This window comes from Paramormyrops kingsleyae, chromosome 5 (assembly GCF_048594095.1).
Source record: "Paramormyrops kingsleyae isolate MSU_618 chromosome 5, PKINGS_0.4, whole genome shotgun sequence".
In the NCBI taxonomy this organism is placed as follows: Eukaryota; Metazoa; Chordata; class Actinopteri; order Osteoglossiformes; family Mormyridae; genus Paramormyrops; species Paramormyrops kingsleyae.
The window spans coordinates 19,537,115-19,563,508 of NC_132801.1; the positions used below are offsets into that span (position 1 = coordinate 19,537,115).

A 26,394-nucleotide genomic window follows, 5' to 3' on the forward strand; every position below is an offset into this window, starting at 1 on the left:
GTAAACACGCAGAAGAGAAGCTCGGCGGCGCAATCCGGTGAAAACCTGCCGGGGAGAAGAGCGCTGTCAGCTTCTGCCAGGTAGATGATGGGATCGAGGCTGCCCAGTTACATCCAGTGCATGTTAAATGATCTGGTGCGCAGCGGAACAATCAGATTCCCAGCCCTCCCCATCTCCGTGTCCGCAGGCGCCGGCACTTCATTATTCAGCCTGCACCCTCTGACACGGGGACAAGGTTTAAAAATGGCTGTTCGGGGTACAAGGCAGACCAGCCTATTCGCTCCTTCTGGGTAAAGGTTGTTCATGTTTGACCGCAAACGTCAGTCCCTACACCGGAGCTTGAACGCAGTGTCAGGGTATATAGGGGCAACGACGTACTCAGATTGCTGCAGATGAAACTGAAGATTTCAAAAAGTCCACTGATTTTAAATGTGTATTTAAGATATCTTTCCATATTTATTTTCAGTGTTTTGGATTTTAAATATGCTGTCATGATCTCAATCGTGGCAAATAAGTGTTGTGTTTTTGTCAAATGAATCACAGGGTACAAAGCAGCATCTTTGCTTAGTATTTCTTTATTTACTTCACGCAGGAAAAGTCAGGCAAAGCCAGCTGCATCTATGAAATTTCTGATTTATTATTATTATTTGAATTCCAATAAGGCACTCCAGAGAGCTTGTCCTCAGTATAGCATGTGATGTTTGGGTGACGATAAGCTGTGACAACAACGACTACACTATGAATCACGTATTTTCCCATGCATCACTCTGGTTAACACCTTTAAGGAAAAAAAAAAAAACAGAATTAATATTTCAATCACAAATTTCTCCCCCAGCGTTACCTTTAGTAATCATTAGCACACTGTCGTAATGTGCCAGACAACATATAAACCTGGAATAGAGTCATGTGAAATAAAAACGGATTATGCAAAATGTAAATAATTCTAAAATATTAAAAGGGCAAGATTTATGCACGTATTATTATGAACTAAACATTAGCAGATGTACTGAAGAGTGTGTCTCAGTGTTAATAGGACAGTATATATAAATATATATATCACTTAAGGAATGAAAAACTTTCATTATATACAGTTGTGTTACAAGGAGAACAGAGACATAAATGAGAAAGCATTATGAACATAAGAGGAGGACTTTAACATAAAGCATACACTCTGTTTTGCCCCTGTTTTTTAGAGCGTCGTAGACGAAGTCATGCAGTCTTTCAGAGAACGGAGCTGTTTCCATGGTAACCAGCACTGCTACCAGCAGGGACCCTATGAATTATCACGCCTTGAGAGTTACAGACATCAGCGCAGCCAGACCAGACAGGGCTATGAAGCGCACTCACTCGCAGCAGCACCGTTGGCGACAGCAGCAGACTCCACGGCCAAGGATTGTTATAGCCAGCAAGCATATCCAGGCTATAGCAGCAACCCTGCCCCAGCTGAGAAGCAGTACAAAGGCGGCAAAGTTCCAAGCCGGCAGCTGCAGAGCAGTTACGGCGGCCATCTTGGTAACACATACTCAGGCGTGTACATGGCAGAAAGTCATCTTCAGCAGAAGTGGCCGGCCACATCGCACATGTCCCAGTATGACCAGGATATGCTGGCAAAAATGGAACCAGTAGATGGTGTCAGAAGCACCGGGTCTCAGTATTTGCAGCCAAATGTGCTGCCCGTTTCCCAGAACCGGTGTACTCATGCAGCACAGTCCCGCTCTTCAGTGTACTCCAGCCACCATCAGCAGAAGCTCCCGCAAGACGCCTCTCCATCCCCGGCGAGCTACTCTCACGGCCAGCTGCACTTTCCTCAGCACTCTCAGTCTCTGTCGGCATCCACACCATCGTACGTGGAGAAATGCAACGCCACATCACACTGCTATAAAAGCTATGCCGTGCCCCCGAACTCCCAGTATAGCAGGAACACTGGGAACACAAACAGCCTAAAGCAAAATAGCTACAGAGCACAGAGTAACTATGTCTACCAGCAGGCTTCCTCTAGGTCTGGATATGAACAACAGGCTTCCTTGCAGGGAATGACTAACAGCCAGGAAAGCATTTCAAAATACCAACACTTTACTCAGCCACAACAGAGCTACTGTCTCACTGACCTCTCTGTCAGGTCACCTGAGCATTACTACCAGAATTGTAGCCCCAACTCCAGCCAGTCACCTGCTAGATCTGTGGGGAGGTCTCCAACTTACAGCTCCACACCATCTCCTTTGATGGTTAGTTCTGACTCGTTTCAATATAGCCAGCCCCCCATTGCATCAGGCACCTCTTCCTCCACCAGTTTACGAGACCAAGGTTTACTCATGCCACAGAAATCTCACTCTACATCAAATATTAACCCCAAGACAACCAGCTATGCTTCTTCCCTGAAGGACAGATTCTCTGAGAAGCTATTGTCTAATCCAAGCTTGTGGAGTCTTAATGCCTTGACATCTCAAGTGGAAAATATTTCCAATAATGTCCAACATCTACTGCTGTCTGACTCTCTTGTGATTAATAAAAAAGGCAACAAAAGAAGCAATCCTAAACAAGAGGAGGAATTTAAGGATCATCTTCGCAATCTTGAAGAAGTTTCCTGTACAGCGACTCACAATGCTGAATCTGCCACTGAAGCCTTCGGTACTCCCCAGTCGATCCACGATGAGTTGCAGGAGGATGGATGCTCTTCTGAGGTCCAGATGGAAAGAAACTACTACTACTGCAACCAAAGCAGAGAACCAGTGCAGGCTATTGCTAATTGTAACCTAACCCTGGATGTATCCTCCTGTTCTGTGACTGCACTTGATAACATTTCCAAGATATCAGAGGACAGTGCATCAGGCCTTCAGATTACCCAAGTTAGAGAGAATATTGACACCATCCTGAGGACCATTGGAGAGGAGACATCTCAAAGCAACCTTGTTCACAGCCCACTAAATCCAGAGCCAAATTCCCAAGAAGACATCAATAAAATAAAGGAGTCACTAAAAGAAGACTTTGAAGAGACATCCTTGCTGGAAAAGCCAAGTGAACAGAAAGTGAATGAGAATCTTAATAATACTATGGCCAGTGCCTGCAACGACCAGAATAAAGACACTAAAAGTAAGCAAGAAGAATGGTTAAAGGATGAAGAATATCCCACTGAGTTTCCTAAAACAAGTCAAGTATTGACAGGAAAAACATATCCCAGTGATATTGAAGAACAAATAGACTATGAGATGGAACAAGGGTGTATTACAGAGGAGGATAATACTGCAAAGTCCTGTGCAGTATCACGTGCAAGCAGTAATAGGAGCTCTGATTCTCATTCCGATAAGAAAAGCATGCCATTGGCGTGGAAAGACGAGACTGTAGCCTTAAAAGACAATACTTCTAAGTCTCCGCATTTTAACACCATGAGTGAGCTTTTGGAAGAAGGTTTTTCAATACTCACAAAAGAAAAAACACTTGAGGAGCAGGAGTCTATTCGTCCCAGTGAAACCAGTGTAGTTAAAGAGCAAAAGGAGAGTTTACCATACTCTGAGGAGAGCATCAATAATAAAACATGGTTGCAACCTGAAGAGCTGTGCAGCCCCACTGAGGAGCAAAGAGACAAGTCTCAAGTTAGTAAAGATGCAGATGAGCAAGACATGCCTTTCACAAACTCAGAAAGAAGCTCAGTCTCACGTGACATTGCACCTCTGACACATTGTGTGAAGGCAGGCTTCTCGGTGTTTAATGAAGAAGCATCACTCCTCCCCCAAGCAAGGGACCACATTGATCGACGAGATGCTGTGGAACTGGAGCCTGACTCTCCTCAGCTGCCAGGAAAGTCAATAATACACTCAGCACCTTCCTGGGCTGACACCCCACCTTCCCCAAAGAAAGGTGATGAAGAGGTTGATCCTGAGATGAGCTGTGTGAGTGCAGTGACATCTTCAACCGAGTCAGAGCCAATGGCCCCATCTGCAAATCTTACAGCATTCAGCAGACGGCATGTGCGAGGAAGGCGACGCCAATCTCGAATACTAATTCATGCAAGTACTGTAGTCACAAGACTTTCAAATATGGATGAAAAGGAAGTTCCAGAATCTCCTCAGGAAATCAATATGGCACCCACTAAAACAACAGTTTTAGCAGAACAAAGACGGGCTGTTCACAAAGACCTCTTCTCCCAGACATGCAATATTTCAGCAGAGAACTTCCCTTCCAGGATGTGCACTCGTTCTTTCACTGCAATGGCTGCATCGAGTTCATGCCCCCATTTGAAAAAACGTGGCCCAAAGCCATATCAGCAATTTGACGGCGAGGACTCTGTAGGTCATACCAAGGGCTTGATAACTAAAACTGACTGGAAAAAGCTGAGAGACCACAAAACTGCAATCACAAGTAGGAAAGGTTTGAGTGAGATCATGAACCAAGATGAAAACCAGGAAACCGGTTTGAGTTTAACGTCAGTTGTTAAAGACCAAAAATCTATGGTACTGAGATCCAGAAAACAAGCGCAGGAGAACCCAGTGAAAGAAAAAGGAATGGAGAAGAAGACCATGTGCATTCTACCTAAAACAATTAAAGAAATGAAGAAGCAGGAGACGACGTTGCTGAAAGAACAGTGCTGCGACAGCCCCAAACAAACCCTTGCTTCTGTACACCGGAAAAATGTCTACAGATCATTGATTAGCAAACCGAATGAGAAGAGTGAGTCTGCCACTAAAAGGAAATCCAACTGCCAGTCTATGGTTCCTATGAAAAGACAGAGGATGATAAAAGGAATCAAGTTTGACAAACTTCCTTTAAAAACCAACCTATCGGTGGTTAAGAGTCCCAAAAAGAGGTTAAAGCGAGACGAGATTTTTACATTACCTCTGAACAGTTTTCTTACGAAAGATCCCTCCCCTGTTAATGTTAACGATATTTCTTTGCCTGTCCAGTACCCGGTCAAAACAAAGTATCTGCCCCCAAGGAAAGGCAGAGGGCTAAAATATGAAGCCATGGTTCAGAAAATGACATCACTCGGCACAAAAAAGCATAGCCTAAACACTCATTTTGACAACATAGTTGAGAATTTGCCAAAAAAGATCATAGAGGATGTTTTGGAACAAGTAAAGCCAGCAGAGGACAAAGAGTTGGTGCACAAGGATGGCGAACTTGCAAAGAGCACCATGGTGTTGGAAAACACAACATGCCTGAAAGATTCTGATGCTATAAAGGAAGAAGGATCCCAGGAGAGCAGCAAGCAGCCTGACTTGGCCTTGGAAACACAGACCGCCTTCATCAGTACACAGAGAATAGCCAAGCAAAGGGCCATCAAGAACAATCATGAAATGCATCTGAAGCAGAGAAGAAGCAGAAGGAAGAGCCACGCTTCCCAGGTGAGCAGCACAGCCACAAAGCAGGAACCGCTGCCCATAGCACCCTCAGAGGACAGGGAGAAACAGCTGGGAAGCTCTCAGGCTTCTCCCAACTTTGTACCGGGCAAACATGGGTTTCACTCCCAGAGGAAGGCACGAGTTACGGCATTGGATAAGCAAGGCAGTGTGGCACATAAAGCAGTATCCAAAAGGACAACTGACAAGTACTTTAATCACGGCAAGGTTGCAAAGAATGGCCGCAGATTTAAGGCTACACACAGAAAGCAGGATACTTTATTAGCGATGGAAGAGCAACTAGAGTACACTATAAACTATTTATTGTGCAAACTCCCCAAAAACGAGACCCTGCCTTTATTCAGGCCGTATGTGCATGTTGACAAAATGGCACATTTTGCCTCTGTATGTACCGTCATCAACGGGCCTGAGGAGGAACATCTGCTCTTTCAGGCCAGGAGAAAGAAAATCCAGGACGCAGCTACAGTTTCCAAGGCAATACCGGACTCTTCAGTCATGCTGCAGGGTCCCTTGGTGAACAAAAACCTGATTGACCGCAGTCTCACTTGCTGCCTTTGTGGAAAACCGACAAATTACAAGGAGCTCGGGGACTTGTGTGGGCCGTATTACCCCGAGGACAGCATACCAAGGAAGACCCTGTCTTTTAAATACAGACAGCTGTCCAGAGAGGATAAAGTGATAATGAACTGCAATGTGGGGCACACAGGAGCTCTAAAGAGGGAGGGCGGTAGGAGTCTAGCGGGGCGGAGCAGTTGTGAAGGCAACGCAGGACAACTGAGAGGTGCGGAGAGAGCTTCTGTTGAGGGCGTTGCGCGGCCAAAATTCTTGGAGAGGTACAAAAGGCTGCAGCAGCTTCAGGGTTCTGAGAGAAGGGCTGGGGAGGACGGGACTCGTCCCTTAAGACTGCATGAAAGCGGCAGAACTGCGCTGCAGGGAGCCGAACTGGAAGCAGAGTCCAGGGAGCACTGGCTCCATGAGGCCTGTGCTGTTTGGACCGGCGGGGTTTTCCTGGTGTCTGGAAAACTTTACGGCGTGAAGGAGGCTGCACGTGCCACAGCTGCGACGGTGAGTCGGTCTGCACGACACCTCCGGTACGTAGCTGACACTGAGGAGTATTCAGATGGGAGGCATTAGGAGGCTTCCTGAATGAACTCCACACAATGTGATCCATGCAGGCTGAAAACTACAAGGCTTTGAATTTTATATTAACAGGTGAAATGTATTTGGGTTAGTTTTAATCCCACAGCTGGTTTAGCTTCTAAATCACTCCTATAATAACCTGGCTATGCGTTTTTTTATTGACAGTTTTTAATCCTGTTTTCCTCCTTGTGCAGAGCTGTTCAGTGTGCCAAGATATGGGTGCGTCAATCAGATGCTCCTATGAAGGCTGTCCTCAGAACTTCCACTATTTCTGTGCCAAAGAGATTGGTAGGAGTTCTGTATGTGCCCGTACCCATTTAAGTTATCAGTGCTTGCAGTCATCCCTTGCTCTGGTTAATTAAAACACTGAGGAAGCATATGTAGAACACAGGCTCCACTACTGACAGATTAAGGATTATGAACCGCACTTGCTATGCAGACTGCCATATGGATCTCACTAGACGAAAGACACTTAACCTCATTCGGGATAATGTGCAAAATGGTACAATGTGTTAAGTTTCTTTGGATAAAACTCTCTTCTCATCATCAGAATAATCATCAAAGCCTCGACTTGACATCAAGGAGAATGTAGAGTAGCGTTGATGATCCCGTCTTCCATCCTTACTCTCTCCAGCTGATTTAACCCTCTTATCATTACAGGTTGCTGGCTGGAAGAAGAAAGCTTGTCTTTGAGATGTACAAACCACCAGGTAAATGACTTTTGTCATGTATGCACAAATCTCACCCACCCGCTACAGTTTTTTTTTCCAGTTTGACACGCTTTTGTAGTTTAACACTGAAGTGCAATTATTGTTGTTTCTTTATTCCAACAAACACTGCATTGTGAACAATTAGACATTCAGTACTTGTTTAAGTAAACACCTAGTTACAGATGACCTGACTCTCATCCAGTGCCTCTTACCCTAGCCATGGCAATCCACCAACATTCTGCCCAGGGCTCCAGTTTGACATATTTTGAGAAACCCTTCCTCCCCTCCAATCATAATGCCACCAAAAAGTGACCCATCAGAAGGAAGTCACATAGCTGTGGAGTAATCTGTATCAGCTTTCTTGGGTCATCCGCCCCGTCTTGGACAGGTAGAGGCGCGGAAGACAAAAAGGGCGGAAGTTCAGAACCAGTGTAACCAGTGTAGAGGCTCGGCTTTCAGGGCGACCAGCAGCCAGCTGTGTGTGAAGCACCACGTCGTATTCTCCACAGACTGACAGCGAGGAGGACTTGGCTGCTGATCAATACAGCCTCCCTCTACTGCCTCCCACGTAATGAGATCTCAGAGCAGGCAGAGCGCACATCAAAGTGATTCACTAACTCTGGGATCTGAAGGCTGCTCTCTGCGATGCCACTCCGCCGCCTTAATAAAACGGGTAGTACCCCCATCTAGGGCTCCGCGGAGATAATGCAGGGAACCAGAGGGAACCAGAAGGATGCAGTCTTTCCTCTCTTGTGAGTTTACTTATTTATGGGGAGAGTGAACGCTGTGCGACCTGCTTGTGTTACTTTAGGCTGGTGGTCTTAAATTAACCTTGATTCCTTCATGTCTGTGAGGGCAAGAAGGAGAAAAAGAGAAAGCTGTGGATGAAACCCCAGGGTAGAGTCTTAGACTTGGCTGCATGGTGGAAAAAGGGCAGAACATCATTCATATTTCTCCTCTTGCACAGTGACCCGGGCTCACGAGGCAGTCGACTTAAAGCAGCCGCAGTGCTCCTGTATTGATTTGCACGGCGAGCAGGAACGGCGAGGATGGGCTCTGCACGCGCTGCTCTTTAACGCTCCGCACGCCCCCACCCCCCCCCCTCGCTTCCGTGTCACAGACCCTGAAGGGCGTGCCGTTAACTGGCCTGCTTCTCCGTGCTGGCTGGGGTCGGCCTGAGTGTTCGCCGTCAGCAGCTCCTCACCCAAATACATCTGGGTCGCTCTCTTCCCAGAGTCTCTGAGAAATGGCAGTGGGATTTAGGAGGATCTCCTGAGCGGGGCATCGAGAGGACACACGCCCAGACGGGCCGGGATGGATTACAGGGTGGCGCTGAACGCCGGGATACCAGCTCCTGCAGCAGAGCGGCACAAACAGCAGCCCTGGCTGAAGCCAGCTGCACACTAATGTCCGCAGATGAAAGTCACTGCTAGCCTCTTCTTTCCTGGCGTCCTTTAAGGGTGAAAACTTTCGGCACTCATGCACTCCGCCACATTTAATTTCAACAGAACGTGGGTGACTTTCCTTCAGAGGATATCAACGAAAAAAAAAAAACTCAGCTGAAGTCATTTTGCATTATCATATGTTCCGATACTTCCAAGTCGAAATCTACCGCTTTTTATCCATGTTTCTCAAATGGTTTGGTTTTCTTTCTGTACTAAGCAATCCTTGCTCGAGCATCCCACTGTTAAAAAATAACATCAAATTTTAAATACTTAAATATCTAAAAACATTCATACTCAAGTTGTGTCGTAACTGTGAGCAAGGTGGATTGATGGATGTATTTATACAACTTCTTCCTATATATATATATTTTTAATGTGCTTTCAGAAATCTGTAATAAAATAAATGGTCACATGGCAATCAAGTTTTATATGACCATAGTATTGATCTTTTCCAGCCAGTTCACCTAAGTATTCATCTCTCTGCTCCCAGTGTCTCAAAGATTGTACTCATAATTTAGCTCAAGGAATGAAGTACAGAATTTTGCACAGTTCTTAGCTACTCTGCACCGCATAAAGTTCAAATGAATATCGTACAATTTTTGCTCAGTCGAATATCAGTGTTGTTTTTCTTCCTTGCTCAGACCTCACATTTTACTATGTAGGTGGAAAAAACTTGCCTGTTAACCTTAAAATATTACAAAATTTCAGTAAAAACAGAAGAATACTCAACTTTCATCATAAGCGACCAGTAATTTGTACTTCATCTCAATTATTTAATGTTGTATATAATTATTTTATGCTGGTTTCTTTTAAAATGTGATGTACTTAAATACTTGTTTATAGTATTTATTAGAGATATTTATTTTCTATAAAATTAATGTCATTGCTTATAAAATATTAAAATAATGAATTAAAGTGACTTTTTGAATGTTTGAAATGCGTTTGCACGCTGTTATTTCAGGCAAACATTTCCTTTTTTCATATTCAATATTCATTCATGGCCAGAGTTCTGTAAAAAAAAAAAGATAACACAATAATTATGTACAAATGTTCTCTTTTTACTGAGTTATTTCCATGTAATCCTAAATTAATGGTTTGTTCTCAAAACAACAACTTCATCCAGCAAACAGATTTGTTTCTACATGTTACAAAACAGTATTTCTATTCATATCTACATCGTAAAAATATCAAAGAAGCCAACTGGATAAAATATATTTTTTCTCAGTAACCATAAAAATTTCATTTCGTAATTTATTTGTTGTTTGCAATTTCACATAGCAGTTGTACTTCTGTTTTTCAAGAGTATTACACCTTTATACAGTATGAACAATTTCCAGTTCTTCCTCAATATTCTTTAATTCCCTCTATAAAAAATTACTGTAATTTCCTGTTAAATCATTGGCAGGAACTTTCTATGCACCACTAAGTAAAATCTGAGTTATTAACATGGCGAAAATCCATACTATACAAGAAAAAATACAGATTTGTACAGCTGTGCTTTGGGCACAATACTATGTAACGTAAACTCCTGATATTATGTTTTAATATTGTAGCAGTAACAGAAGTGCGAGATTTTGGTAATACTTAACCTTCCAATAATTGCAACAATTTTTCAAGAAAAACAGCTGTATTGCACAGATAAACACTTAGAATATATAGCCTCTATTTTTATTTATTAATTGCTGGAAATCACCTAGCTAACACTCCTTTTGTACAGATAGGGAAATTAAATACATCAGGCTCTATCTTGCACAAAAATGAAATCTCTTCAAGTGAAAGCTTTATAAAATTAAAAGCAACCGATATGAACTCATTTCATTTTAGAGAGATAGCACCCATGACAGGTGAATGTGGGACTAAACAGGTTTCACTAACAGTGATCCAAACCTCTTAAGTCAAATCCCCAGTTCTACGTGTTTCCAGACTGCAAACATAAATCACTATTTTCAAATGTGCATCAGGCTGATACACAGATTATCCCCTGCAGCAAAAACACAGGATAAGGTGAAATCCCCCCCCCCCCCCCCCTCTCTTCTTGACTACAAGCTTCCATGCACCACACAGTGGCAAAATGCTGTCACTGCAATGGGTTTATCAAAAATGGCAAATGAGTCGTAAGAGAAAATAAGATTGGATCTTTTTAATGGTAGTTCATTTAAGTCACACGTTGTGTTTTTTTTAATTCCCATTATCCTTAGGATCACATTTAATAATTCATTTCAGGACAATGTACATTACATTTAAAATGGCATTCTTGTTCCATTCTTTAAATTTATATCATTTACACAATTATAAATATTTGTGTTTAGTGGCAGCTACATAAAATGAGAGGTGGGCTGGGAAACCCCCCCGGGAGTCGGCTTGGGTGTGACGGTTCAGGTTCAGCATGGGCTACGTGGGGGTGACAGGGGACAGCAAGCAGGAGGGCAGGTAGTGGCACAGCAGTGTCACGGCCTTGGCCCACTGTCGGGGGGCCTGGCCTCGTTCGACTCTCCTCTGCAGATACACCAACGGAGTCACGGGGAGGGAGGAACGCAGCAGAGACGCAAGGGAGCAGCAGCGTAAATGGAGTAAAGCTTCATAAGCGTGAGTATGGCATGAAGTATGAATCGAGAGGAGCCAAGCAGCAAGGATACCACAGGACGAGAGTAATGCAAAGGATGATAAACGTAAATACTGCACTAATCATAGCAGTGTTACTCAAACCAGTCCCTGGGGAGCGGCAGACGGTCCACGTTTCTGTCCTCTCCCAGCACAACTGAACCAAAGCAATCAAGCAATCAAAGACGCAGAATACCTGCTACAGGTCACGCACGCAGGCGTAGTAAAATAACGAGTTTGAAGCCCGAATGTTCTTTGTTACTGATCGGACATGCATCCAGTTAGTAAATTTGAAATTTATCAGACCCCCCCCCATGAAATTTATTTCTGGGTATGGACCTGGTACAGGTGTGCTGGGAGCTGGGAGGGAGTAAGAATGTGGCCTGTCTGGGGGGCGGGCGGGGGGGGGGTCCCCGAGGACTGGCTTGAGAAACACTTAATTAGGGAATAGTATGAATACACCATTAATTATGAAAGGCAGAATGAAACAGTGTTATTCAAATGAGGAATACAGTATTAAATAGTATTTATAATAAACAATACAATATTATACATCATAAAGTTTGAGTAACTACCAAAACATAGGAAACATTTCAGCAAATGAGGGATATGAAAGACAGTGACCCCCCCACGCAGGTGTGGCTAATGAAGCAACTGGCATGATGTCGTTTTTGGGTCATTTATTAAAATTCTAGGCAGGCCCAGTTGTGGGAATGGGATCTTGTAGGATGAGAATACCCCCGAAAATCCATGCTGGCTGTCCTGTCACCAGATCTCAAGGTTCACCTGAAAATACAAGACATTCGCAAGGGATCCCCGAGATACACCAAAAGATGGCACTTCGTGTGGAAAAACAGTGTTGCATCCTAATATAACACTTCCTGTCGGCATCGCCCTGGTCTCGGGAGATTTCTGTATGAGACTGACAAACGGGCGCGAGCTGGCAAGGCGCCGGGTCACCTGACGTGCTGGCTGACGTGGTGCGGCGCCGCAGGCAGAGGCCCAGGACCTGCTGGCCGCGTGCGGGACTGGATCCCGCCATCAGCCTGGCTGTGCCCTCGTGCAGGAATAGCTGCAGGTAGATCAGGCTGCTGGATCAGCAGGCCGCTGCCCGTAACTAAGCCGCTAGAGGACGTGTCCTTCCTCCCCCTCTTTTTTTTGTTGTGGGCACCCTACCAATATCACGCTTTTATGGCTTTATGTTACCGTCCAGACGTGCCCACAAATGCCCCCCCCCCCCATATTTCATTCCCTCCACGTCGTACAAACAGTCAGTGTAATGTGCACTCAAGGAATTAGGTTAAACTTTGATGGCCGCATGCAATATTTAAGGCGTGGCTCAGTTTACGGTTCAGCCGCCTCATGCCGTGCACATCCCCCCCGCATCTGGTGCCCTCACCCTGTGCGTGCCCGGCCTAAAGCTCTGCACCAGCTTCCTCAGGGAGCTCAGGTCCTGCTGAAAGCCGTGAAGCTGCTGAGCAGGGGCCGGGAGGAGACCACCTTGCTGACGGTGCCACACGGTGGAACGCGTGACCAGGAGGAGGTCGCACAGCAGCACCTGCAGTAGCTGGACAGCAGGGGGTGCCGTGGTTAAGGAACTGGGGATCATTCAAAATGTTGCCAGGAGAATCCTCAGCAAAGTCGCTGTTGCTGGGTAACAGAACAAATGAAGTACTCCAAAGTAAACCCCAGACATACTCCCACAGGTTGTCTCCCCTGCACTCACTTTAATTAAGTTTCAGTTTGTTTACTTTATACTTTTAATGCACCACTTAGCACATATGTGTTGCAGCCAGTCAGCCTTCGCTGCAGAGTAATCTAAAATATGTCGCATTCATACCAGCGCGATACACCATAATTAATCACTGCGGCAGCATACGTGTACCGTAGACATGGCTAAAATTAATAAAGGGAAGGCAGGTGATCCAGCCTGTTTGAGTAAAGATGGTGATTACCCTGAATGCTGTCAGCACTGCAGAGTATAAAGCCTTAAGGAATTACACAACAAACATAACCGTGCATACGTGGGTCTATCTGCACTTAGCACAATCCGGATCATCCCAGAACAGGTCTGAAGCAACCATGTGGGTCAACGCACTACTTTATGCTGTTAAGTAGGGCAGCACATTGTGGCTGGTCCAGAACGTGGAATGATACACGACTTTGCATTGCTCCCCTTGGGGACAGATGTGACACCTAAGGCAGCAGGACGCGCGGCCAAGGTGGCGTACGGCCGAACGGAGCGAGACGCCCAGTCTACCCAACAGAACGTTCAACAGGACTAAAACGATCTGTAAAAAGGGGCAGAATGCAAGATGACTCGTTCATATAGAATATCTTTCAAATATTGTATCTGAAAATATAAAAATATTAATGCAGTTATAATGTATTTATTCTGAGTACATGAAGCTTTTTAAGCTCTGTGCTTATATAGAGTGATACAAGCAATAGACAAGATTCACATCTGTCAGGGACAGTGACCCGTGGTGAACTTCATGCAACCACAGCGAGGTCGCAGTCCGGGCACGATGGCACGGCGTGACCCGGCTCTGCGTTGCACTGAAGCAGCATTGCATAACAGCGCACACACATGCAATGCAACCACAATGCACCACAGCACCGTTCAAGGGGTCCAGGGTGCTACAACCGAAAACGGGGCAGGAGGGTGAAAGGAAGGGCACCTTGTCGATGACCCCGGCACAGCTGGGGGGGTCCCGGCTCAGGCTGTCCTTCAGGAGGCCGCTGGCCCTCTCACTGTAGCCCAGGCTCAGCTGCCAGTTCTCCCTTTGACCCTGGATGGCCTGTATCGCCCTGAATGTGTAGTGGGCGGCTCTGGGCAAGGGGTTCCTGACAGGACAGAATCGGCGTCAGTATTCAGCAGCAGGCGTACGAGAGTGTAACTGGCATTTATAAGGGAAGGTGAGTGGTGTGAGTTCCATCTGTGTGCTTCTGTCGCCAAAACCCGATGCAGATTAATCCAAGGCTATTCTAGGCCACAGCCAAAGGCCCTGACAAACATCAGGGGCCCCAACCAGCAAAATCAGGGGCCCCACCCCACCTTGGGAAAAATTTATTAAACTCAGCCAACTGATCTGCTAGTCCCCACAAGGATAACCTAAATTTAATAAACAATTTGTGAATGGAATCAAAAAAATAAAAATGCCAAATGGCTTGTATTTTGTTTGGTTACTTATGGTTAAGGTTAGGGCTGGGTAGGGCTTAAGGTTGTCATAGTTAGCATTAGAATTTATCCTATAGAAATGAATGAGCGGTCCTCATAAAGATATAATTATAAACCTTTGTGTGTGTGTGTGTGTGTGTGTGTGTGAGTGTGTGAGAGCAGTGCGTTGCTCACTCTTGTGCCCGCAGGCTCACAGGCAAGTCCTCCACAGCTGCACAGAGTCTCTCCGCAGCATCTTTGTCTCCTTGGAGCCAACTGATCATGACCACCATCGTAGAGGCCCACCATTTGGAGTGGATGTCGCATCCTGTGACATCAGCACAGACGTGGACGCGTGAAAATGGGCCGGCTTTGCCTCTTAATGCAGCCATGGGGACTGAACGGAGCTCCTACTGGAGCACGGGGATCTCTGAGGTCTTTTACCAACCAGTGACTGCTGCCAGGCCGGACCCCGGGGCCACAGACTGCGTGGAGGCCTCAGCGTCCGAGAAGCTGATGAGCAGCTGGAGGTACTCAAGAGCCTGGCAATACTCCCTGTGAGTAATAATACTCCCTGTGAGTAATAATAATAACAATAATGTACTGATGTATAGTATATACTGGAAATATATACAGTATACCGCTCTGGAAAAATTTAAGAGACCACAGCTAAATTTTTAGGTTCACTCATTTCTCAAGTTATAGCTATGCACATGTGTAAAATATATATTTTTTTTGCAAACTCCAGCATGGCTCTTCCTGCTTCTCATTAATTAAGGGCTTCTTGCTTTATGGGTCATCAGTCCTGCTTCTAGGAGTCTGTTATGAATTGTCCTAGCAGTACACCTCATACTGCTTAATGTTTCCCTTTTTTTTTTTTGAAGGTCACTTGATGTCATCCTCTGATTCATGAGGCCCTGTTGGATAAGTTGACCGTCATCTCTGGCATTAGAAAGTCACTTCTGCTTTTAACCTGGCTTATTTCTGGTCGTTCCCAGTGTTTCCTGCTTTACCTTTTTCTTGTGTATTGCAGTTTTAGAAACTTTGAGCCTGGAAGCAACCTGCCACTCAGCCAGCATGTAGCCTTCAGCCAGCAAAACCAGGATTAAACCAGGATTAAACCAGGATCTGACAATGCAGATTTACAAAAATGTAACATGGTCTCTTCATTTTTTTCAGGGTTGTATACACATATATAGCATATTTACAGTATCCAGTATTATATACAGCATCCAGTATTCTGGCGGTTTTATATTATAACAGTGCACATGCTCATTCCCACTTTAGTTACATTTAGTTACATCGTTATCCTTTTTGTCTTGATACTTGCATTCTTTATTATATATTTCAGCTCTGTTGTTTTAGTCGTGCACAGTCAGGGCTATGCCATGGCACAGTAGTGAGTTATATTATCTCGTGTCATCATACCTTGAACGTTTTAGCTATTTCAGGTGCTTAGCCTGTATCCAAGCATAACTTAGACAGCGATATCCACTCACACAGCTCTAGCCCTGAATTCCCAGGGCATAAGCACACCCTGGTCCTAAGGAGCTAAATACGCTGCCAGCTGCCCACAGTACACATGTAAACGAGAGCTTCGTAAATGAGACGGTCAGGGTACTGAGAGCAGCCAAGGTCTCAGAAGGGTGACATCAGCACAGTGCAGCCGTGAAGGATCTTTACGGCTTCTGATTAATAGGCAGCTGGTCTGCCGTTGTTTGCTAGCACAGCGGTGACTCGGAGTCCCACCCCTCTCCCTCCACGAGGGTCTTCTCCTTCGGTGAGGAGAGCACACACAGCAGGGCCTTCTCCAGAAGGTGCTCCCGGAACGCCTGTGTCACCTGGGCCAGGGGCTCCACTGCAGAGAGCACAGCAGCACAGGGTAAGCTGGGGTTCAGGGCTGAAATCCAGTACAGCCACTCCCAAACATTCTCTCTGTTACCAAGTTTATGTTATTAATTTGCAATTATCAATTCGTAATTATATATTATTGATTTATAATTAAGATTTTCTAATTGTATCTTAGTAGTTTGTAATTATTAGTTATTATTGCATAATTTATCATTCCTAATTATATGCTATGCAAAGGCAAATAGGCATATATTATTACTGATCTGGCACTGAACTGCATAAATTACAAATCTGGAAGCTGATTAACTGATTATCTTTCTGTGTAGCACTGCGTGCACAATCACTGAGCAGTTTGTGTAGAGGTATGTCAGAGAGGAGGATGCAGCTGTTGGACCTCTGCTCCTGGCCTGGCTGTAGACACTGTCCCTTGGAGAGCCGTGCACAGTCCATTGCCCATCCATGAAGAAGCGGTGACCCAGGGGGTGAGTGAGCCAGCGCATGGCTGGGGGGGTACCAGAGCCAGGGGCGAGGCAGACGCGACGCGCGCTGCTCAGGAATACCCACTGCATGGGGGAGGGGGGCAGGTCACGTGACATGTACTTGGTACGTGGGCCATATGTAGCTCTGACACTGCACATTAGCAGGCCACACAAATGGAAGCAAACCTCAGCAAAGCCGTCAGATTACTGTCAACTTTAAAGGTGGTGCTTATTAAATAATGACGCGGCTATTTATAAAATGCCGTGTTGATTCAAATACATTGCATTGCGCGTCACCTCACTAGATGCTAATTAACTGCCAGCCACGCTAACACCATGTGACCTGCAGTCAGGACAAGAGCTTTAACTGAGCAGTGGCCTTTAAGAGCCTCTGGCTGCAGGCTGAGCGAGCACACGGCGGGGGGGGGGGGGGGGGGGGGTCACACAGAGCCCGCACTCACGGCGGCGAAGCGCAGCCCCCGCGGCAGGCTGGCCTTGACTCCCAGCGCGGCGCAGACGTGGATCCGGGCCAGCGTGGCCACAGTCAGCCTGTCCCCCGAGCACTCGGCCAGGTTCACCGCGCTCAGGGCTGCGTGCAGGCCAGAGAGGCTGCCACCTCCCAGCTTTCCTAGAGGGCCAGACGAGCAGTTACACAAAAGGTGTGGCAGGGACAGGCTGTTTACACAGAGGGGATTCACATTCAGCTACACTAACAAGCTAATAAAGCTTCATTTTATACTATGTGTTTTAGACACTGAGCAATCAAGAAAGGGAACTTCAAGCAGTGTAAAAATTCATTGCTTATTGCATTCTATTTATTTGCCAGATGCTTTTATCCAAAGTAATGTAGATTTTTTTTTCTGGGCAAGATTAGACATTCTCCAGAGAACTGGGGGAAGTTAAGGGCCTTTGCTCACAGACATAACGGTGAAATCACTCTGCTGACCCTGGGATTGGAACTAGCGACTTCCTGACCACAGCATCCTAACATACTGCGGCACACTGTACACTGCACTGTAGCTACTTGTGTTTGCCAGTGCCGATTAGCAGAGACCCTCCATACCCATCACGTGCAGCTGGTGCAGCCGGTGGTAAACTAGCGTAGCGTTGGCGCAGCTGGCACGACCATCGCTCTGTGAGGGGGGGTCCGGCCAAAGGCTGCCCGCCTTCCCCGCCAACCAGCGGCCCACCCACAGCCACTGCAGGCCCAGCCTCAGTCCCGCCCAGAGGACGCCACACAGCAGGTCCAGCTGAGACACAGGCAGGGGACGCCCCAGAACCTCCAGACAAGTCTGAAAGTTTTGTGAGGCCCGGGCGAAGTCTCCCTGCGGAGGACGGACGGCGAAAATTGGAAATAAAACCCAAGAAAATGAAAAGACAGAGCTGGAAAGGATAATATATGCCTGCAGAAACAACGTCACAAAGACGCATCTCCCAGAACCAGACATACACTAGGATATAACTCATAACTAGGATATAGTTACAATATAAACACACTGCCTGACGGATTTTCAGAGAGACATAATAAACACTGTACACGCAGAGCTGGCCCTTGAAAAAAGAAAAACTGACACAATAATAATAAGAGTAACAAGATAAATTCGGTATCTTAGTGCAGCCCCGCAAATCTAAGGCTTCTGAAGTTTTGCAATTCCTCCAGAAGTGACTCAATTTACCCCTGCTTTTCTAATGGGTGGGAGTTATTACCGATCACGCCAGCAGTCGATACCCAGAGCGCGGTATGTGCCAAATGTCCTGTAAAATTAGCTTAGTAATTTGAGTTCCGTAACATTCTGCCGGACTAACAAGGACGCTGTGTCATAACACCAGACGTGCAATCCAAAAACCGAACAGCCGCTGACCTTAACTGACATCTGCAAATTTCTGTAATCCTTTCACCATGTACAGTTTTGGTTAAAAGTTTACATACAATTATCATATACAGATTTGTCACAGCAGTTCAGGGCTTCCATTGATTTCTACAGCTGTTCTGTGGCAGAATAATTATTCAACACACTACATCATAAAAAAGATCAGAAATTTGATACAAAGAATTAGTCTGGATGGTCAGATGCAACCCAAGACCCACCAAGGTACAAGTCTGCCATGCACTGGAAGCTGCTGGAACATCAATGTCAATGTCTCTCCACAGTCAAGCAAGTCAGATTGAGTTGTTCGTCCACAATCACCAGAGGTATGTTTGGAGGGGAAAAGATGAGGCATCGAACCTCAAGGAGACTGTAGCAACTGTTAAGCTTGGTGGCAGGAGCTTCATGCTCTGCAGCTGTGTTACGGCTAGTGCAACTGGTGCACTGCACAAAGGAGATGGAATAATGGAATAATGAAAGAGTGAGGATTACTTTAGAATTCTTCAACATAATCTCAAATCATCAGCTAGAAGGTTGAACCTTCGACTCAATCGGCTGTTCCAACAGGACAATGACCGTAAACATACCTCAAAGTTGGTTTTCGAATGGCTGTATCCAAATGTTAAGTGTTTGGAAAGACTTTCGCAAAGTCCTGACCCCAACCCCATGGGAAATATGTGGTAAAGGTTTGAATTTGGTTGAACTCTATCAATTCTACAAAGAGTGGTCAAATATCCAAGCAGAATTCCGCCAGAGGTTTCTAGATGGCTGCTAAAAGTGTCTGATTGACTTGAAACGTGCTAAGGGACATTTAAACAGATACTGACTGTGCTGTATGTATATGTTTGACCCTGCATGTATGATTTTGACTCTGTGTTGGTCTCATAAAAACAATAATAAATTAAAACTTGCGCATCAAATTGGTGTTTTTTTATTAACTTGTGTGCTGTATAATCATTCTACCAAAGAAAATGAACAGTTGTACAAATCATTGGAAGCCCAAAACTGCTAGGAAAAACATGTTTATGATAAGTGCATTGTACACTTCTGATCACAACTGCATATATATTGTATTAAATGCATTATTACATTAATTTCAAGATGAAATGAATATAAATCGAATGTCGGAATTGTATCCACAATATTATTATATAAACATAGCTTTTCTCACTAAGAAAAAAATCTTAAAAACCTTAAATTTCATACCCCGAGGGCTGTCATTTGTGAATGTTTCAAAAAATGACCACAATCCACTGCTGAACTGATCTGCTAAAACCCTTCGTCTAAAACGTCTACGTCATTCAACCAGCTAAGCAGGTTGTAAAGGAAATAATCATACATTTTTGTGATAACTGTATTTTTATGGAAGGAGCCGGTTCACGGCAGGTGCAAACCGCAGAGTAAATCAGCAGTATATGCGACTTCATCTGCCTGTCTTACTTCTCTTGATCTAAATAATGTACAAGTGAAAGTAGCACACATTCTTCAGGGACTCAGTGTCAGATTCACTGAAGCGTATGAATGAAGTTAATTTGTTTACTAATTACACTGTATTACGTTCCTCATACTGGATATCCTGGTTGCACACCAGCGACCATAAAGACCCCCTAGCTGCACTGCCCACCTTGGCGAGGTCCTCATTGGCCTGCTTGTAGTGCTTCAAGAACAGGACGGATGAGCCGGAGTGGGGCCTGGTCAGCGGTTCCCCGTACACCAGCAGCCACACCAGGACGGCAGCAACCAGCAGGCCGTTGAGAAGCCAAGCGCAGAGGACAGGGACCGCGGGGTGCAGCCACGCCGCCGCCTCCACATCTCCTAGTGGCCACAGCACACAATGACATCATAAAAGACAGACATCTGTTTGCAAGTGATTGTATAATTTCACATTTTTCTCATTGACAAATTTCAGAAGTGCACAAAAACACAACTACCAATCTTGAAATAAAAAAAAAATTGATAGCTTGTACATAACATGCAAATGCCAGCATTTTCCATTCTTTTCATTTTGATGCTGCATCATCATAGATTTATTTATCAATCAATCAATCAAATCAATCAATCACATTTTGTTATTATTTCTTTAATTACTCACCCTTCAAAAAGAGGTCAAACAACATTCTTTTATACAGCGAGATATTTCCACTGGTTTAAACCTTGAACCAGCTCTCACTTAGCTTCTGTCAGTGCCCTTTGCCACCAGCCCCCCCCCCCCCATTAAGTCCCAAAACTAGCTAGTGCGAGCTCAGTACCTCCATTCTCCACACTCATGATGGTGCGGCCTGATCCACTGGCCCCTGTGCGCCCTGTGGTGCCCGCAGAACCCGTGCCGCCCATCCCCCTGCTCAGCAGGGACCCCATTGGATTCAGGGAGAGGAAGAGGAAGGTGAAGATGCAGAGAGCTACGCGAGAGCGATCCATCATGGCCACATCACGCCGGGAGACCTTCGGCTGCTTAAGCACCAGCTGAATGGGAGGAGAACAGAGGGAGAGGGAGAAGCCCATCATGTTAAACACAGGACATCAGAAACAGCAACATCACTGCAGTTTACCTGAGAATGACCTAAGAGTCTTCATCAGCTAAATAAGTCAGCGTTAGCATTAGCGTTAGTGCCTGTTTACCCCCCCAAAAGGGCTGCTGGGCTCAGAGTCACTGCTGCAGTGGGGGAAGGAGCCGCAGTGCAGAGGTGACCCTGCATTAGAGGGCGGCGGCGTGAGCAGCTCGCTCGTCACGCCGCAGGTCGGGCCCTCGACCTCCAGGGCCACCAGATCTTTCAGAGATCCTGGAAAAGAGATGAGAGGCAGTCAGCGAAGACCCGCCACCGAAAGGAATCGCTTTAATGGTTGTGGTACTCAAAGTAAAGCTTACTGTTTTTCTGGGTGGCCATCTTGAGAGCCATATTCTCTTGCTTCAGCTTCTGATTAGACTGCTGGAGGAAGCGGATGTAGTCGATCGCCTTTCTCAATACCGACGACTTATTCAGCTGAAGACAAACAAATAAACAGATGTATAAGTTCTAATATTTCTCACACAGGATGACAACCTACCATCTGTGTACATGGGGAGTGATTGTGAGGTTACCTTGGCCTCAGTTCCAGCTACTAAGTCTTTAAGCTCAATGATCTTGTTATTGATTGAGTTGCGGTATCGCTTTTCTATGGCATTGTGGGCCGTACGCTTCTCTCCCTTGTTTGACGGTTTGCCAGCTGAAGATATGCGGCTAATTGGGAGCTTCTCTGCGTCCACCATGATGGGCACAGTGGTCAAGATGGCGCCACCATTTATCAGAGCCTGAAAACATGCCAAAGAGGAAGGGGCAGTCAGACATTAAAATTCAGCTAAATGAAGTTTACCGTCATTTAATTTTATATTTAAAAACATCTAGAGCAGGGGTCTCCAACTCCAGTCCTGGAGAGCTACTATCCAGTAGGCTTTCTGTCCCACTTGGCTTCTGATGAGCCACACCTGCTCCTGGTATTTACCTGACAACAGGTCTGGCTCATCAGAAGCTGGGTAGGATAGAAAACCTACTGGACAGTAGCTCTCCAGGACCGGAGTCGGAGACCCCTGATCTAGAGATTGTGGAGGAAAAATATATATGTACCAGTGTAATATCATTTTTTTTTCTTGAAGTTGGATGCCTTACCTGTAGAGATGTAGTCTGAACAGGAGCACAGGTAACACAAGGAGGCTTCACAGCACGGGAGGTGAGTAACAATGAGTCTGTTTTGATGAACTGGGGCTGGAGGAACAGCTGGAGCGAGACAGAGAAATTAGCATCAGAGACGGAACAGTTAATGGAAGCTAATGCAGGAGGTGCAAGAAGGCGACAGGGTAACAGGGGGCCATCTCTTACGATCAGACAGTGTGCGCGTTTCGTTTTTCGAACGCACCACAGCAACACTATGAAAGCGGCACATGCAGCCACACTCACAGGAACTTGCTGAGCGTGCGGAGAAAAAATCTGCGTGGAGGGACATGACGACGTGGCCAGCAGGGAGTCGGTGGGCGGACTTTGAGCCTGGGCTGCGTGTGTGGCTGACTGCTGAGGAGCTGTAAGACTGGAGGTGGGCTGTGAAGGATGATGACTGTGGACCGCTGTGGAGGAGCAAAGTGAGGCTGCAACTGTTACAGATGGACAGACGAGGCAGCCGTGCGATGCCGTCAAATGTTAGAACATTACAGTATTATTACAGCTTTCATACTTTATTCAGTACTCTACACCATGCATCTTTCACTTATAGTGATATTTCAGGCCGAAATGCATGGAGCACCTGCAAAAATGCCTTTCACAATTTCTGACTGGCATTTCTTACTTTAAAGAGTTAACCGGCATCCACCAAACACAACAGAGTCTGAAAACATATCCCTAGTGTAAATTACTCACTGGCCTTATTGGGCACTTATTTTACAGCCACTGACACCAAGGAACAATTACCTATGGTCACAGTAAAGTTTGACGGAGAAGAAAATCCATACTTTATTGGATTTCATCTGACATAATACAATATACTCTGTATTACAGCCATAATTACATAACATTCTTTAGGACCAGGTAACTGGTCAGTTAGTCAATAAAAAGTGGTTGCTAGACTATTTGACATGTACTGGGTCATGTATTCATTCTATATGTAACTATAAATTCCATGTCGCAGAGGAGTGGACCTGGATGGACTGATAAACTTGGTTTTCGTAGTAAGCATCACTGCAGTTGATCAAGGCTCTTTAAAGTACAATGTATTTTATCTTTTGTTAACTTTTTAAAGCTAACTGAATTGGCACTTCAAATTCACATAAAGGGCCCGTTTGCGTGTTATGCAACCAGCAGCTCTTTGACATGCAGACCGAGCCTCTTCACCAGGGGCCCAGTGCTCCAGTGAGAGCCAGCTTTCACTGGCAACTAGCATTGCAGCTGGTGTAAATCTCAAAGGGCAGCCCACAGTCTTAGTTGTGCAAGTCAGCGATGATTTGCTAAATTCCCTCTTTGCCAGCTGAGGCTGGGGCTGTTCTACCGCTCCCATGAACCAAAGTTACACTCCTGCATCTACGAGTGGCAGATGACTGCAAATGCCAAAGCGAAGCTGTATACCTGAGTACTCATCCAGACTGTGATGGCTGACCGCAAGCTGTGACTGCTGCTGCTGAGATGGGACAAAGGGCGACTGTCCAGGGCAGTCTACATCTTCCGCAGCATCGCATGCCGATGAAGCCTGGCCCTCCCAGCACTGCGCATGACCAGATAACACGGTTTGGTGGAGCTTGGGGTGACTGGGTGTTGAAATTTGGGGAAAAGGAGACTGCACAGAGGGTGGGGGCTGGTACAGCGTAGTGGGGGCAGGAATATCCAGCAGGGCATCTAAGTGTGAGGTGGCAGTCGCCTCTGGATGGAGAGTGGAAGCTGACGTGGGAGCTGAAGTAGCAGTGGACTCGGAGAGGGCTCTGAGGTCCTGAGTAGGGGCACCTCCAGTGAACTGGGGATGATCAAAAACACTGGCGAACTCCATGTCATGGTTATTGATGAGCTGCAGCATGTCTGGGAACAGGAGACAATCACCACCATACACATCATACAGTGTTGTTAGTTTTAGATTTTTCATTTGGGTTATTTTCAGTGATTACTGAGCACTTCAGTACAACTCATCAGTCTTTCATTATTTTTTTTAAATAAATATAACAAAAGTTTCAAAAACTTTTGAATTATGTTAATCATGAATTGTGTTTAATGAACATTTCTCTTCTGCCTCCATGCTTAGATGATTGGGTTTGTGAAAGGTGCTGTATAAATGTAATCTATTATTATTTTTTACTATTATTATGAAATAACTAAAAATTAAGGCTGGAAGATGACAGGGTCGCTCCCCTTAACTCGTACAACATATATCAAATATCTAGATCTACATATAAACGTGTAGAACTGTACATTAAAAAGAAGGATGGATGTGTAAAAAGGTCATTCTTGCATTTTACTTATAATTATTTTGAGAAACAGATCACCTTTCAGGGAGGAGGCGCACAGCACTTTAATACACTTAGTGGTGAAAATCCAGTTAACAACAAGCTATGCCCAGAAACCATGTGGAATGGCTGTTTTAATTCCGGTTGAATGTGAATCCATTCTATTAACAATAAAGCACAGCTCCTACTTAGGGAATTTCACTGAATCAGAAGCACATATTTATATGCTGGGGGTCCAAACAAGAGAAATGATCCCTACATGTAGTACGTTTTGCCATTTTAGTAAAAAATATGTCGTGATTGCGGGCTACATTAATCATTCACAATTAAATAAATAAATTAGCCATAGAGCATCTCAACGTTAGATACAGTGTGTAAACAACAGGCATTTCTATGTCTATAAAACATTTTCACAATGTTGAAAAAGTACAAGATAAATAGACAGCTGAATCTCGATGGAAATAAATTAGTCCGATTAATTTGAAAACAACCCACCATTGTCAGTTTTATTTATTAAATTAGATAAGTTTGCTTTACTTAAATCTTCAATACATACAATATATAGGACACATGCAATGGAAGTAAAAAATATTAAGAAACACAAAAAAAAGTTTTTAATTAAATTTTTAATTTACCTTCCAAAGTGCAATCCATATTAATATTTAATGTATTGTAGCTTGTATATCATAGAAAGTTTTTAATCAACTTGTTTCCAGAAAGCTTATCAATAACGACTTTTTAAATAGCAATCCAAATAAAACGGTCTTCATTGATCTTAAACCTTTAATTTAAATTGGAGGCAAACATATAGACTGAGAGCATCTACACTATGGATGTGTAGTGTCTGCCTCCTTAACTACAAAACACATGGCAGTCCAGCTGGATTTGTAAAGCAATGTTTTGACATGAGGTGACTGCCTACAGCCAATGGGAAACTTGCAGTTCTGCAGACAGCCTCAGAGACGGAGCGAGAAAGATCGCGTGGGTGCTTACTGCCAAAGCAAGGTGATTGACCAAGGGTTACAAACAGGTGACTGCAACCTTTTCAGTATAAGGTTATTACAGGTCACATGAAAAAAAAACGTATAATCTTATTAATAATAAAATATAATAATAATAACAATAACTATAATCATTAATATAATAATAATAATAATAATAATAATAATAATAATAATAATAATAACATGTTTCTATTTCACCTATTTTGTTTATTGTTTTATAGTCTATTATATTAAACTCAGTATTATTCAGTGCATTTGACAAAAATGTATTAAAAACAATATATAAAAACCTTAAACCTTTTGAAACGTTTCAATTTATTTATATTCAAATTGAACATAAAAAACATCAGTGAGGTTGCAGTATCGTACGTATTTCAGAATTTGATTCCATCGATGTCTTTTTTAGATAGTGCCAGTTTGTAATTGGAAAAGTATAGAATATATTGTGATAATACTGCCACAAAGAGATTTCTGCTGACTGTCCGAAAGTACCTTCAATGAGATTACGTCACCGAGAGAAAGGGGCGGCGACGAGTGGCCTATTTACGCTGAAGACTTTCACCACGAAGTATAGGGGGGATTCATTGCCATATCTAGCAAACATTTCGCTCAGCACCACAGTAGTGTATTTTTGGATTCGGGGGAAGAATCTGCGACGGAGAATGTTAAATGCATTATACTATTAAATGGTAAATCATTCATTTTGACTACCACGCATTGTTATAGGCCAATTTAAACTGGATTTTTGTGCAAAAAGGCCAACCCATATTTTTTAGGTACCCAGTAAAAGGTGCCGTTTCCCATACTTTTTATAGTATCTATAATATTA

The 26,394-nt window shown here is 44.6% G+C and overlaps 2 protein-coding genes across 6 annotated transcripts in view; one reads left to right on the top strand and one right to left on the bottom strand.

The window, feature by feature from the left end:
• The window catches only part of LOC111842567 (retinoic acid-induced protein 1-like), a 28,675-nt gene extending 19,146 nt beyond the window's left edge, over positions 1–9,529 (top strand). The window contains exons 2-5 of one of the 5 annotated variants that reach the window (XM_023809297.2): positions 1,194–6,419; positions 6,689–6,782; positions 7,155–7,204; positions 8,325–9,529. In XM_023809297.2, coding sequence (XP_023665065.2) covers positions 1,212–6,419; positions 6,689–6,782; positions 7,155–7,204; positions 8,325–8,447 — 5,475 coding nt within the window. In that variant the 5' untranslated portion in view covers positions 1,194–1,211 and the 3' untranslated portion in view covers positions 8,448–9,529. Of the gene's footprint in view, positions 1–1,193; positions 6,420–6,688; positions 7,205–8,171 lie in introns of all 5 variants that reach the window. The other 4 variants (XM_023809298.2, XM_023809299.2, XR_002837939.2 and 1 more) reach the window with 4 other exon arrangements.
• A 2,171-nt stretch (positions 9,530–11,700) lies between these two features.
• On the bottom strand, positions 11,701–25,397 carry LOC111842554 (sterol regulatory element-binding protein 1-like). The gene is made up of 19 exons (XM_072712337.1): positions 25,197–25,397; positions 23,696–24,139; positions 22,541–22,704; positions 22,253–22,360; positions 21,688–21,897; positions 21,475–21,589; positions 21,228–21,388; positions 20,858–21,071; positions 20,233–20,423; positions 17,804–18,065; positions 17,202–17,368; positions 16,656–16,824; positions 16,160–16,268; positions 14,859–14,965; positions 14,606–14,738; positions 13,932–14,097; positions 12,650–12,817; positions 12,211–12,322; positions 11,701–12,036 (listed from the first exon to the last, which is right to left on the bottom strand). Exons 1-19 carry the CDS (start codon positions 25,213–25,215, stop codon positions 12,026–12,028), a joined length of 3,030 nt encoding a protein of 1,009 aa, XP_072568438.1. The 5' UTR covers positions 25,216–25,397; the 3' UTR covers positions 11,701–12,025.
• Between the last annotated feature and the right edge of the window lie 997 nt (positions 25,398–26,394).

Excerpts from the sequence above, each read along its gene's own strand:
- LOC111842554 (XM_072712337.1), bottom strand. Across the intron at positions 17,369-17,803 it reads GCACCAGCTGCACGTGATGG|GAAAGCTGGGAGGTGGCAGC; the intron begins GTATGGAGGGTC and ends CTGGCCCTCTAG. Across the intron at positions 14,966-16,159 it reads ACCCTCGTGGAGGGAGAGGG|GGAGTATTGCCAGGCTCTTG; the intron begins GTGGGACTCCGA and ends TATTACTCACAG.